The 14,680-nt window shown below is 46.7% G+C and overlaps 1 protein-coding gene across 1 annotated transcript in view; it reads left to right on the forward strand.

Annotated features, from left to right (window-relative positions):
* The first annotated feature begins 1,288 nt into the window (after window positions 1-1,288).
* Window positions 1,289-14,680, forward strand: part of LOC121836519 (2-succinylbenzoate--CoA ligase-like) — a 154,685-nt gene continuing 141,293 nt past the window's right edge. The window contains exons 1-4 of the mRNA XM_042291437.1: window positions 1,289-1,441; window positions 2,803-3,004; window positions 14,062-14,165; window positions 14,340-14,542. Of these exons, the coding sequence (XP_042147371.1) occupies window positions 1,289-1,441; window positions 2,803-3,004; window positions 14,062-14,165; window positions 14,340-14,542 (662 nt within the window). The remainder of the gene's footprint in view (window positions 1,442-2,802; window positions 3,005-14,061; window positions 14,166-14,339; window positions 14,543-14,680) is intronic.

Consider the following 14,680-nt stretch of genomic DNA (forward strand, 5'->3'; position numbering starts at 1 on the left):
ATCTGAATTTTCAGCAACTGACAGACAGAGTTACCGCAGCAACCTTGCCTCGTATTCTAACCAACAACTCCTAGATAAGAAATCCGAAGTGCTGAATTTTTCTACGTCATTAAAGAGGGCCTCCGTAGGCCAAAGATTGGACATGACTACGCGGTTAGCGCTCGGCTAGGAGTCGTGTCCAATCAGTGAGAGCACGGCTCCAAGCCAAATGCTGATACGGTAGTTGTGTCCAATGTGTGGCCTAAGGTGGGCTTTAGTGACGCTGGAGAATTCGGCACTTAGGCTTTCTTATCTAAGAGGTGTTAATTCTGCGTAGTAACCAAAACAAAGAAAAAGACGCGTCGGCACGTCATTTGTGACCGACCAATCACGAACGGAAAAGAATAATGAAGCAGACAATTTGATTCGTAATTTCTTTGGACATATATTCCTTGCGCTCGCCGACATGTGCTATCAGCGACGTTCGCGATCGAAAGCGTCGCTCTGGTCGCAATTCACGACTGGTCAAACGCTCCCGTTGACGTATTTATCTGGATTAATTTTTTTTTCGCCGACGGAAATCGGCGCAGTGTTTGTGCCAACTACGATGATGTTGATTTAAGAATGCGATGACCTCAAACTTCCATTGTTATTTTTATGAACACCATCAAACTTATAGTTTGGAACTGATGATGAACAGTCGACGATTAAAACTTATGACGTCACGGCGAGAAAAAATCTAGTCGTCACGTCAAGAACAGAAACCGTAAGAGGGCGCCACCAAAACATCTCGGCGTTAATAGGCGAACGGCTGTCCCGGTCACTCTTTGCTGTCGCTTTCTCGTTTTATTTCAACGCAAAGGGTTGAAAGATCGGAACCATCCATGTGGTCAGCCCGCTGCCTCCGTGCTTTCAGCAGCACGACATTAAAAAATAAATAATGGCGGAGATGATTTCGTCGGGAAAAGCACACCGACGCATTCGCGTAGTTTGACGTCTCAATCTGTAAAACCGCTAAAGCGACATGTTGATAGACACTCTGGGAAACTCCGTTCACAGTATATGCCCACTCAGGCAGGAGAAACGTATTTAAACGTTAATGTGCAGAGTAGCCTTTTTTTTTTTCCTTACCAAATTTCGGTCAACGGTACGCACCTGCTTTTATTCGCTGTCATTTTTTTTAAACAACCGCTATAAATCATGTCCCTCTGATACTTTTAAAACTTTTGGGTTATATTCAGTCATTGTTTATTGCTTCTCAGATATGCCGTAAGTTATTAGAACAAGTAGACATTATGTTTTCGTGAACATGGAAATTGTTTCGAATGCAGGCTCACCGATAAAGACGCGAATTGAGGATGGCGTTGTGTATTCACCTTTCCCGTCTTGTGATATCCCGAAGTGTTCTTTCTACGCAATCGCAAGTGACCAACTGAAGACTTCTCCAGAAAAAATTATGTTGGTAAGTAACAACGCAGTTCGTAACTTCTTTATTGAACAGTGAGCAATAACAAATGTTCATATCACCGTAAGCGACGCCCCTGTCTTCCCTCTCTCTCCGAGTCTCTCTGCTCTCTCTTCCTTGCTTCCCTCTTAAGCCAGAATATAGGAATTTGTCTCACTCGAGACCTAGCTTAGTGCCGTATAATCATCGTTGCTGTTACGCCATGAAACTTTTAATGATCAGCAGAAACAAACTCTCTAAAAAAATCTGGCCACTCTTGTACTTTGAAATAGACCAATCGAGACATGATGCTTTTTTTTTTAGCAACTTTGACGAACTAAATGAGAAATATCAGTAGAGTTGAAACGTGCTGGACACTTATTTTTTATTTTTTTATCAATATAAGTTGATGGCCTAGTTGGTTCTACATCTCAAAAACAGTTAGTGCGAAGGACAAGGACAAGTAGAAGAGGGAAGGGGGGCTCGTTGGCCGAGTGTGCTAGCACACACCAGCTCGGAACACGTGCAGCGAAAGCTTGCGCTGCAGAACCCAGGGCATGCCCAGGGATTCTGGGTTTAATCTGCACACCTGCCCGTTTTGATCTGGATTAGCATCGTACCGGCGTGCGGTCGTATATCACTACTATGTCATACACGTTAAAGACCCCAGGTGAGCGGTTGTACTGCACTGGCTAAATGTCTCATCTACAACTGGGAGACAAATTGCCCGTTGAGACAAACTAAGCTTTAGGCTGTATAAACATTCGTACACTTCAATTTTATAGAAGGTAGGACATCTAGAAGTGCTTGTCCTCTCCAGTCTTCTACTTGTCCTTTATATGTTGGTTCTCAGCCTTGATCGTCGATTGAACAACATATGCCGCAGTAGTGTCACCTTACTGCATGGGGAACCAGGTTAAACAACACTGGGTTGATGTCACGGCAAACAATGAACATGCCAGTCAAAAACGAAAACATGTAGGGCTTAGAAGCTTGCAGCAGCAAGCCCACTGCTGCTAAGAATGTCTCAATCTCTTGATGGTGGTGGTGGCATTTTTCTCGGTAGGCACATGGTCTGTTTCCTCACGGCTAGCTCATATAGTGTCTGTCCGCCGGGCACGGATTTCGTTCGTTTACAAGTACCATTCTTGTGAACCAGTGGAAGGAAGGGTTGGTTACGGTCAAGTAGCACGGAAACGAAGGAAGCGTTGGACGTTTTGTAATTTACAACTTAACATTTTGAGGGCCTACAAAACGCGGAGTCTACTTTTAAAGATATTTACTGGGTGTCAAGCTAGGCCAAGGTATTACACACATAATTACTACAGAAATATGAACATACCATAGAATAAAAGTGTTTTTTATTCCTTCCCCTGCAGGTGGACGATTCACGAGCTTTGACACGCGCCGAATGCCTGATTCAGATGCAGCGCTACGCCGCGGGGTTCCAAGCTCACGGCATCCAACCCGGCGATCACGTTTGTTTACACTTGGACAATAGCATCGATAACTACGTCGCCATGTACGGATGTATTTTCGCCGGAGCAGTGGTCGTCTTGGCAAAGGCCACTCTGACGGAAAGTAAGATTTATAAAACGACATCTCTTAGTTTTGAACATCAGACGTTCCCAACTCCTGACTCATCTGCGGTACATGCGGAAAGCCGAACACCGTCAGGAGTTTTCGCAGACGCCCAAGGTTTGATGGCGTTTCACGCTAAATATAGCATAAGCCCTGAGACGCTCAGCATGACGACTGATTTCTCATTGTTGGAGCAGAGCTTTCATTTGTTATGTTATACATTTTTTAAGTACCGCCATTTGAAGTTTGCAGTTTTTTTTTTTTTTTGTTTATCACGGGGCTCGGTAGGGGGATAGAGACAAGAGAGGCATTTCTGCCTGACTGGGCCTCTACTCCCCACAGTTCATAACAGGACAACTTGCATTAGTTGCCATATATACGTGAAGAAAGTAAACAAAATACATATATCTACATAGCAGCAAACATGCACACCTTTTACACAATATCATAAAAATTATTTTAAGAATATAAACAAGGTTTAATCTGTCCTCAGTTGAATATAATATTACAAGAAATAAGAAAACAGTTCACTAAACGTTTTTCCGACCGTAAAGGTACCTATCTCATAGGTGCGCTTCTGGTCGTTTAAATTAAAAGAACACTGAAATGAAAATTTAAATATACTTCCACCTTCAGAAATAAGTTAAACATGATCAACGAAGTCTGCAAGTGACAATCGCACGCTGGTATCTTAAAAGGATGTCTATATTTTCCGTTTCAAACTGCAGATTCCAGAGAGCGCTTGAAGTGCAGCGATCCCTTACAAAATGATTGAGTTGTTTCAATTGAGTTTCTAATATATTTCTATAGAGTCGATTGAAACTCAATATAAACTCAATCTAATGAGCATCACCACAAGAAACTCAATATCGATTCTATTAAATTTACTCATTAGGAATGGAATTGAGTTTGGCCATAAAAAACTCAAGACCGAGTATATTTAATTTACTTATTAGGAGTGCAAATGAGTTTGGTCGTTGAGAACTGAATACCTTTTCTTTTGAATTCACGCATTAAGAATGAAATTGAGTTTTTTTTTATTAAGGCAATATATATCATTTTGAGTTTAATAATTAGGTATGCAATCAAGGTTGCTCATTATGAACTCAATATATAGGATTGAATTTACTAATTAAGAATACAATTGATTTTGCTCATTTATAACTCAAGATTCATTATTTTAATTTACTTATTAAGACTAAGATTTAGTTTGCTCATTATGAGCAAATTAAATTCTATTTTTTTTAATTCACTGATTACATATGCAAACGAGTTTTATCATCAAGAACTCAATATCGATTATTTTGAATTTATATATTACATTTGCAAATGACTTTCATTATTAAGAGCTCAATATTGGTTATTATAAGTTCACTCATCAGAAATATTAATTGAGTTTTGTCACTCATTCCTTTTAGCTTAGTCACTGGGCATGCACTTGGGTTTTATTACTTGACAGGCATTTCTTTGCCTCCTCATTATAGATTCAAACGACTTTTAGTGATTGAGTTGCTGGCATCAGCTGGTTTGCGCCCTTTGCTGTTAATGAACCCAGCAAGTGCAACCAGGAGTAGACTAATATCTCTCAGAATAAACATATGTGCTTAAATTTATTTCTACAACAAAGAAAATAGAAATATTTTGACACCTTCGAAAGCATATAGCTTGCATTATAATAACTCTAACGTCCATGACAAGGTGAGAACAACAGGGAGGAGCTTCACTTGCCTCCCCTCAAGCTTGAATCTCCCCCTCGAAAATGCTGCCACGTCTCGTGCACGTCAAGCGCGTGCGCGCTGTGAAAACACGGTGGAAGGCATGGAGCGCGTGCTGAAGACCGGGTGCTTGAAGGGGACGCTATGCCGTTTTCACTCTGTCGGCGACTATTGGTGACGTGAGCGATCGAAAGCGTCGCTGTAATCGATCTTCCACGATAGGCCGAATGTTAACTATGACGTCAGCAAAGGATTTCCCATCAGCGGAAATAAGAGGAATGGAAGAACTTCAATTTTGACGGGGTTTGCAGTGTTGGTTTGAGGGTGCTATGATTTTAAGCTTCCACCCTGCTCTTTACAAACAGCTTCAAACTCGTTGTTCACAAGGCAATGACGTCACGAAGGGTAACCATAGGAGGGCGCTAACAAAACATCTGGCCACCAATAGTGACATCATTCAGCCTATTTTACTTACTTCGTAAAGGAAAAAAAAATATTTAAAGCAGAGCAACTACCGTGCATTGTCATGTCCTAAGTGGTGCGATGCAGAGAAACGATAACAGTCCGGCTAGTAATCGTTTTTGTGGATTTAGCGACTGACCTAACGATTATTGTTTGTACCAATGTTTTTTTTATTATTATTATTATTTTATAATCATTCATCAGACTCCCGAGGAGGGGATATCATACTGGGAACCTTAAGAAATGCTGAGGTGGTCACCGGCTAAATTTATACCTTTCAGATGTAGGGTATATAAGGCGGCGGACTAGTCAAAGGAATTGTGATGCGTGTGTTGTTTTCGTTCGTTCTTTCCATTCCAGTTCTCCGTTTCTTTCATGTTCCGTACTTTAAATAATTATAAGCTAAAAATTCCCCACACGTTGCAGGTGTTTTTATCGCAGTTGCGGAAATGTTTCTTGAAAAAGAGCTGCAAAAATGTTATTGAAACTCAATCGCAAAACGTTTGAAACTCAACATAAAAACTTATATTAAGCATTGTTGCCACAAAATCAATTGAAATGCAATTGCTAACAATTTAATTAAAACTCGGTGGCCAATATCTTGTGACGGTTGAATAGGAACCCAAAAGAAACAACCTATTGAGCTTGAATTGAGACTCTACGCGGTGTATTTAGTGAATCCTTTACACTTTAAATTCGAATTCGTTTCACTTTTTTTAATGAGTCGGAGAGCGCGATGCGTCTCGGGAGATCCGGCGCCGGCCAGCGCATTCGTGACGTAAGGTTTTCCTTGACGGGCGAAGCTACAGGGATGCTGGCGCGGTTGTGAGCTTCGCCACTTGGTAGTGCCAAACCGTTACAACCTGGCCGTTCACGATTCCCGCGCCCCGCAGGAGTTGAAAAGGCGCTAGAACGAAGGAAAACCCGTTTCGGGACAAGTTAGGACAGTGCTCGCGCGACGTAGCTTGCCGCCCTACTTGCGCGGAGCGGCGCTGCTTCTAAGTGTATAGTATGACGGAACGACATTCGGTTTATTCGTTTTAATTAATATGCAAGTCTCTTTTAGAGAAAAACATTGATGCCCGTGTTGTGGCCAGAACGTGGTTGACATTTAGACTGTAAAATTGACGCTATGCTTTCGTCGCAGTACCCCTTTAAGGCGGGGGCACCATCAGGGTGACGTTGCCTGTCCGTGTGAGCCAGAGTAACTCTATATGCTCCGCAGTTACGCCAGTCCCGAAAGCATTCCGAGCGATGCTCCACCCCCGAAAGATAACCCATCCCTACTTTTGGTACGATTTGCGTTTTCTTTTTTCTTTCAAAAACGCAATGAGTTAGCCTACTTTTAGTAACTGCTGGGCCCTAGCCAAAGGATACCTCAGCAGAAGTGCTGTTACTTAGCCAAGACGGAAGGTAAGTGAACATTGCTGACAGGGAAGAACAGTCGTTTTTGGTTCATTGCCGGATTCTGCGTGGACTATCGTCGCCTAAACGCCGTAACGAAAAAGGACGTCTACCCGCTGCCACGCATATATGACACTCTGGACCGGCTGCGCCATGCCCGACACTTTTCGTCTTTGGACCTGAAGAGTGGGTTCTGCCAGATCGAGGCCGACGAATGGGATCGTGAGAAGACTGCCTTCGTCACGCCGGACGGACTGTACGAATTTAAAGTGATGCCGTTCGGACTGTGCACAGCACGGGCGACGTTCCAGCGCGTAATGGACACCGTTCTTTCCGGCTTGAAATGGCAAAGCTGCCTCGTCTATCTCGACGACGTCGTGGTATTCGCGAGCGAATTCGACGAGCACCTGAGACGTTTGCGAGCCGTGCTACAGGCTATCCAGAATGCTGGACTGACACTAATGCCGTCAAAAAGTCAGTTTGCTTACGGCGAGCTCAAATTCCTGGGCCATGTCGTGAGTGCTCAAGGTGTAAGCCCTGATCCTGCAAAGACATCTGCTGTTGCCGCATTTCCGAAGTCATCAGACAAGAAAGCCGTAAGAAGATTTTTTGGACTTTGCGTCTGCTACAGACGTTTCGTTCGCGATTTCGCCAAGATTTCTCCACCGCTCACGAATCTGACGAAGGACGACGTGAGCTTCCAGTGGGGGGGAGGAGCAAGAACAAGCGTTCAACGAACTGAAAGAAAGACTCCAGTCGCACCCTATCCTCCCACGCTTTGATCCATCAGCGGAAACGGAAGTGCACACGGACGCCAGCAACGCCGGGCTCGGCGCGGTACTCGTCCAAAGACAAGACGGAGCAGAGAGGGTGATCGCTTACGCAAGCCGGGCACTGTCCAAGGCAGAGAAAAATTACTGAACGACCGACAAGGAATGTCTCGCTGTCGTCTGGACATTAACCAAGTTCCGCCCGTACCCGTATGGGATCCCGTTCCGCGTTGTCACGAACCACCACGCTTTCTGTTGGCTCGCCAACCTCAAGGACCCATCAGGACGCCTCGCGCGCTGGAGACTTCGACTGCGAGAATTCGACGTAACCATTGTCCATAAGTCTGGCCGCAAGCACAACGACGCCGACTGTTTGTCTAGGGCCCTAGTCGAATCTCCTCCCGAAAGCACTGACGACGACGATGACGCCCGTTTTCTCGGCGCAGTTACAGATACCGACATGGGAGCACTTCAACGAAACGACCCGGAACTTCGCGTCGTGGTCGACCATCTTGAAGGTCAAGGAAGTTCAGTTCCGCGAGTCTTGGCCCGAGACTTGTCAAGCTTTGTTCTGCGGCGAGGCGTGTTCTTCAAAAAGAACTTCGGAACGCGCAACCCTGCCTGGCTGCTGGTTGTTCCGGCCAGCGTGCGAGAAGAAATCTTTCAAGCATGCCATGATGATCCGACGGCTGGACACCTTGGCGACAGCAGGACACTCGCCCGGATTCGTGACAAGTACATCTGGCCGAGATTCCCGAAAACAGTCCATCTGTACACATGGTCTAGCCATGAGTGCCAACGACGTAAGAGGCCTCCGACGAAGCCAGCAGGACTCCTGCAGCCGATACCTGCCCCGACTACGCCCTTCCAGCAGGTCGGAATGGATTTACTTGGGCCATACCCAACATCGACTGAAGGAAAAACAAATAAAGAAAAAAAATCGGTGGATTATCGTCGCGACCGATTATCTTACACGGTACGTCGAGATAAAAGCCCTGCCATCGGGAACAGCGGTGGAAGTCGCTAAGTTTTTTGTCGAGTCAATCCCCCTTCATCACGGCGCACCTGAAGTGCTGATCACAGATCGAGGATCATCCTTCATGGCACAGCTGACTCAAGAGGTTCTCGGCTCAGTCACACCAGCCATCGAGGAACCACCGCTTATCATCCGCAGACCAACGGGCTAACGGAGCGGCTCAACAAGACGATCGCCGACATGATCTCTATGTACGTCGACGTAGAACACAAGACGTGGGACGAAGTGCTGCCGTACGTCACGTTTGCGTACAACAGAGCTGTTTAAGAAACTACGGGAATGACACCGTTCCAACTGCTACACGGCCGGACGGTTACCACAATGCTCGACGCCATGCTCCCTCACGTGCCGGCCGACGATGGCAACGACGACACTCAACTGATTTCCCAACGCGCCGAAGAAGCTCGCCAACTGGCAAGAATCAAGATTCATGACCAACAGCGAGTCGACGCACGCCGCTATAACCTTCGTCGCCGGGACGTCCACGGAGACCGGGTATGGGCGTGGACACCGATACAACGCCGCGGTCTCAGCGGGAAGCTTCTCAAACGCTATTTTGGACCCTACAAAGTCATCCGACGCCTCGGCGATCTGAACTACGAAGCTCTAGCCGACGGAACGCGCCCATGTGCACGACGCCAGCCACGGCCCGAGTTGGTGCACGGCGTCCGGCTTAAGCCGTATTACGAACGATAGAACTTTGGACTCTCGTCAAGGAGTGAACTGTGGCCTGGGGCTCGCGACTCTGCTATCCTTTTGTTGTGTATTTTTGTCTTCGTTTTGTGCTGCATCGGGACGATACACTTTCTTAAAGCGGGGAATAATGCCGCAAGTGCAGCTGACTAAGTAGGCAGCACGCTCGTGGCCTAACGGTTATCGCGCGTGCCTTCCACGCAGAAAGCCAGGGATCGATTCCTGGCCGCGGGTACGGATTTTTATTGACTCTAATGTAATGTTCTGGTAAATTAGAGAACCGTGTTGGGGCTGATTCGAGGTTAGAATGTTCTGCACGCCGAACCTTCTACGCCGATTGTTCCAGAAGCCCACGCGTATACAAGGGGGCTCCGCGTGGCCAGCCGGAGTCAGTTTTGCCCAAGCGTTCGAATCTGCTGTTACGCCGACTTCGACGCCCTCGGCGCTCTGCCGTTATCTTCTGTTTCCTTTCTATTTTCGGGCACAAGTTCGCACCATTAAACGTTTCAGTTCTTTCAGTTATTTTCTTTGTTCACTTGTCATTCGTGGCAATAAGACGACTGGAACAGAGGCCAGATTCACGAAGAGCTTCTTAGTTTACCACAACTTAGCTGAGAAGTTCGTAAGTTATGAACATCGTAAGAAGAGGAGAAATCGGTATTCACGAACGCGTTCTTAAAGGGACACTGACAGGGTATTTATGCTCGCCGAGGTTTTTAGTTGTACGTGACATATGAGAGGTCAACTACCCATAACAGAATTTGCGGCTCGAAATTCGGTTTCTTTCCGCCCGAAAACCGCCGATCAAGAACTGGCCGGTTCGAGTCTCGCTCACTCTCTTTTCCGCGGTCACGGGCCGTTTTCTAAGGTATCGATGCGACCACCAAATTTAATCGAAGTTTTAATAATTTAATCGTGGGTCACTGAAGGCACACATTCAATATTAAAAGTAGAAAAAAAAATATGAAACCCATTTTTTGTGGCTTCTAATAAGCTGCAAATACGTTGATTGAAAAAAAAAAGTTCCACTGACAACCGGAAGCATTCTGTGCGTTCGTCGTTTCGCGTATCGTGGGACGCGTGGGGACGGCGTGGGACCTCTATTTTAGAACTGTCGTTCGCGGTACCGGCGAATTCTGTCTACCTTTAAAAGAGAAATTTGGGACTGATCAAAAGAATTGGTATTCATCCCGTGCGACTCGCCCGACCACCAAGCCGATTTGCACGAAGACGTCGCCGAGCCGTCGCTCTCTTCTCGTGGCTGAAGACATCGCTCGCGCAAACGTCAAGCACGACGTGTCCACTTCGAGTTGAATGTGCACGCGTACGATTTCTTTACTTGGTGCGAATGTCGCCAATGCGTGGTGCTTCCCGACTTCGACCCGGGAGTGCTTTTGCTAGAGGAAAATCGGCATCAAACTTTCCAACTTGCAGTTTACTGGCTGAATTATTACTAAGGAAAGAGGTCCACTAGTAAGGAGTTGCCTTAGTAGCTCAGTAGGAAAGACGTCCGCTTCACGCGCGGTAGGACCGGGTTCGATCTCCCGTGTAACCTTTTTTTTTTTTTCAATAATTTTCCGATGTTTACGTATCTTTTTTTTTTACAATTATCACTGAAGAAACAAACAAAAAAAATAACAAACAAATGTTATGGACGACACTTCGCTGAATTAAATGGTATGGGATTTCCTTTTTGAAACCTGCGAACTCAATCGCTTTCCACAAAATGCAAGGAGCATATAAATCAGGTAGCGTCCGCTTTCCGAGGTGCCCGTATATGTTCAATAGGAATTGCAGCCAGCCATTGGTCCCGATCCCGTTGATCTTTCGGAAACTCTGTCGCACAATGCCCCTTTTTTTTAGGACGCAGGACATGTGAGCCAGCTCTTCACGCAACATCTTGGGTGTATTCTTTTCGGAGCCGATCATGGAAATCACCACGGGCACTCACTACTCATCTCCAACTCCTCAATGTACAAAACAACTCATCTTGGAGTACAGAACAACGAGCGGAACAAACATAACTGCAAAAGAATCGCACGGCGAACAGTTCCCGTACGCCGCATGCAACATCTTCTAGGAGGTGTTGCCGCATGTCGTGTCGTCTGCTACCGGAGAGGAGAAAAAAAAAAAAAAACGCACGGTCGGGTGTAGCCACGTGACTTCCGCCACTCGCTCTCTTCTCTCCACTTCTCCGACCTCCTGTCGGGTTTCGGTTTCGGTTTCGAGCAGTTGCGTCTTTTGGCTTTATTAAAAAAATATACTCTGTTGCAAAATATTAAGTGGGTAGTCCTCCGACACCATAATAAAGCGCCTGGCAAAAAATAAAAAAAAAATTTTGGGGGGTGTCAGTGTCCCTTTAAGTGAAAGGAGGAAAGCGACGTTCTCGTACGAAAAAACTAGAACTTACCGGTGCTGTTGGTATGGTGACGGCGTCTTCGGCAGCACGAACAACCAATCGGAGAGCTCAGCATGGTTCGAAGCAGTTCGGAGCACGTGGACTTTTAACTAACACAGGCGGCCTTTCGGCCACCGCTTGTCAGGGGTTCGTGTCCGCGCAGTGATATGTCGACGCTAACACAATTTAAACGCGCCCGAATGCCGAAGCCGGGATGCGTAACCACCTCCGTTGACTGCTACAAACTCCATCGCTACGAAGTCAACAGAACTGTCGTCGTTATGGAAATACTGCCCGTGCCAGTCGTTTGCAAAGTGACGTAGATGGAAACAAATCGCCGCGGCGTTTTTCGCGGCCTCGAAAATGCAGGAGCGATCCGACGTTAAAAAAAAAAATATACGTTTGAACTACGAGAGTGTCAGCAAGAGCCACGTAAATACCTGCTCACACTCGGAGCGGACGCGCGCGTTTGATCGAAGTGCTGGATTTGCGCTGTTAGACCGCGAATTGGTAAGCGCTTCGGGACCGATATTTTACGATTGCAACTCGATACTGACGTGACACTCGGCAAAGAAAGGTTGGACCGGCATGGCGTAGCTCCCACGAACTGTTATAGTTCGACAGTGACGTGCAGTAGTGTCAGAATAAAAACGGCATACTAATAACAAAGTGAACATACCGTGTTGCGAAGGCAATTGATACGGCGTTCATTTGAGCTCTATATCACACAAAACAAGGAGATAAAATCGATGAGAGTCCCTTTTCGACGACAGCGTTCGTCACCGCTGCCTCGGAAAACATGGAGATGACAAGGGGAGGAGATTGAGCACCTAATCTAAAATTGAGGTCAGCGATCAAACTATAATACGGGAAGGGTCCACAAGGGTCGCACGGGTATATGCCATTCAGCACGCCAGCCGGTCGTGGGCAGACGGTCTTGGCCAAGGACCGTCGGAGCAACGCTGCGCAGAGTTGGTGTGCCTGCTAAGCCTATATTCTTCCGAGCTCGCTTGGTCGGTGGAGTCGTGGCCGTTGGCGCTTTTCCCGGTTGTTCGTGGATCCAGCGTTCTTGTTCGTCGTGGTCCGTTTCAAGAACTTTTTACTTTTTTCTTGCTGCTTAAAGTCTGGACGCGCGAGAAGTGCACGTAGAAAAATAAACGCCCGTTGGTCGTCGCGACCAAGTAACTGAGCGACGCTGTCGACCAAGCGGATTTGATCGTAAAAAGTGCGTAAGACAGCTTCGAAGCTGCCGTAAAATTTTGTCGTAACCTGCTCAAAACTTACGATAATTTCGTTTCGTGAATACGAATTTATTCTTACGTTTTGTCTTACGCACATTTTTGGCGTAAGATCGTTTCGTGAATCTGGCCTCTGCTTTTCTGCGCTTGCTGACAAACAGGCATCACAAGCAACACACTCGTATGAAGTACAGACATGTAGCAGAACCAAGCTGATACCGGGGCGTCCCGAACGATAGTCTACGATGATGTATGCGCAGCCCTATGTAGCGGGGAAGCCAGAAAGGGATGACTATGACTACAAGTAGCATGGCGGCGGTACAACTTCCGAAATGCGCGCGCCGGCGCAGTTTGTTTAGTTGCAACGGTCTAAGACGCGACCAACAGCGCAGTCAAGGCTACGGCGTTGGCGTAGCCAACATTAGGGAGTTTTAGTAGACCGTATTTCCCGCTCCGCTAGCCCTCCGCTACGAAAAAACCGCCACTGCGCCTGCGCGCCGATGGCCTTGGCTGTAGAGTTCCGAATAGCGGAGGGGCTTAGCGGAGCGGGAAACACGGTCTACTAAAACTCGCTATTGAGTTAGACGTCATCACCGTTTCCCTCTTTTGCTTTGTTTTCTGTTCTCCGGGCAAGCGAAACGGGTGACGTCAGCAACGTTTCCTCTTGACGCGCCTGCGGTCGAGCGTCTTGGGAGCCGTCCGGTCGCCCCGCCGTGGTCCCGCCTTTACCGCCATCTCCCGCGTCACAACCGCCGTCGTCGTCTCACCGTTTATGATCATTGTCTCTCGGAGTCTTTTTTACAATACTGACACTACATACGCAGACTTATACCGCAATCGTGCAAACGTCGTCGAATGTCGTAGACACCAAAACGTGGTGAGGAGTGCGGTGCAGACGACACTTTCGCCTCGCACACGCCCGCCCCAATCCCGCCGGTCGTTGCGATGAGGATCACGCGACATCTCGTACCACATGATAGCCATGTGCTTATCGGCCCGAGGCCAATCTTGCCGGACGGAGCCGAAGTTTCGGTTTCGATTTCTGCTTGTGTTTAAGATTAGATTTAAAATATTTGTCCCATTTTACTCGAAACAACGACGTAGTGTCTTTTACTAGCGCTTTTTAATGCGAAATAGCTCATTATAGCGAAATTGTCGGAAGCAAGCCCTTCTAGGGTAAGCCATACAGATTTGGCTAGTGGTCGTCCTATGGTACCTGACATCCGTTTTAAATCTCTTGTCATCTTCGGTGTGCGGTGTTGAGTTCGTACGGCTTAAATACAAAATGAAGTGCTTCATTCTTCTAATCTAACTGTGACCATTGTGTTTGCTTGTTCAAAGGAGAACTCCATTACCAAGTGAAAGACGCCGACGTTGTGCACATATTGACCGACCAAAAGTTTGTCCAAAAAGTTAGCAATGTGCATGCGGTGGCTCCGTTCAAGGTGGGTACAGCTAATCCTGCCATTGTATAAAAGCAAATAATGTTAATATTGTGTATGAATATCTTTTACGTGATCTTATTGAGAGGCACATTACTACTGCGTGACTTCTAAGAAGGAACAATATTAGGACTTTTATACGTAATAGAATTCCTAGGAATTGATTGCGCATTTCAGGGCCTCTTCGTGATGGGGGTTGCCGAGGGGTTCGTGTCTGCCTCCAAGTTTTCCCACTGGAAGGAGTCAGAATTCCAAGAGATCCTTGTACCGGACCCGGAGCGCACCCTCATGGCGCTGGCCTACACGTCGGGCACCACAGGGCTCCCAAAGGCCGTAGAAATCACGCACTTCAACTACGTTGCTTCCTTCCACACTTACGGGTATGTACTGAGCACATATGTAATTATTTTGGCTAGTGAGCCTTTTGTTATAATGACTTTAAGGATTGTAAAGCTTTTTAACTTTATAATCTTCTAACTTGTGCGGCGTGAGGGTTCGTCTGCTCCTTGCGGAGAGAG

The sequence above is a fragment of the Ixodes scapularis genome, unplaced genomic scaffold (assembly GCF_016920785.2).
Source record: "Ixodes scapularis isolate PalLabHiFi unplaced genomic scaffold, ASM1692078v2 PGA_scaffold2__306_contigs__length_199485367, whole genome shotgun sequence".
NCBI classification, from domain to species: domain Eukaryota; kingdom Metazoa; phylum Arthropoda; class Arachnida; order Ixodida; family Ixodidae; genus Ixodes; species Ixodes scapularis.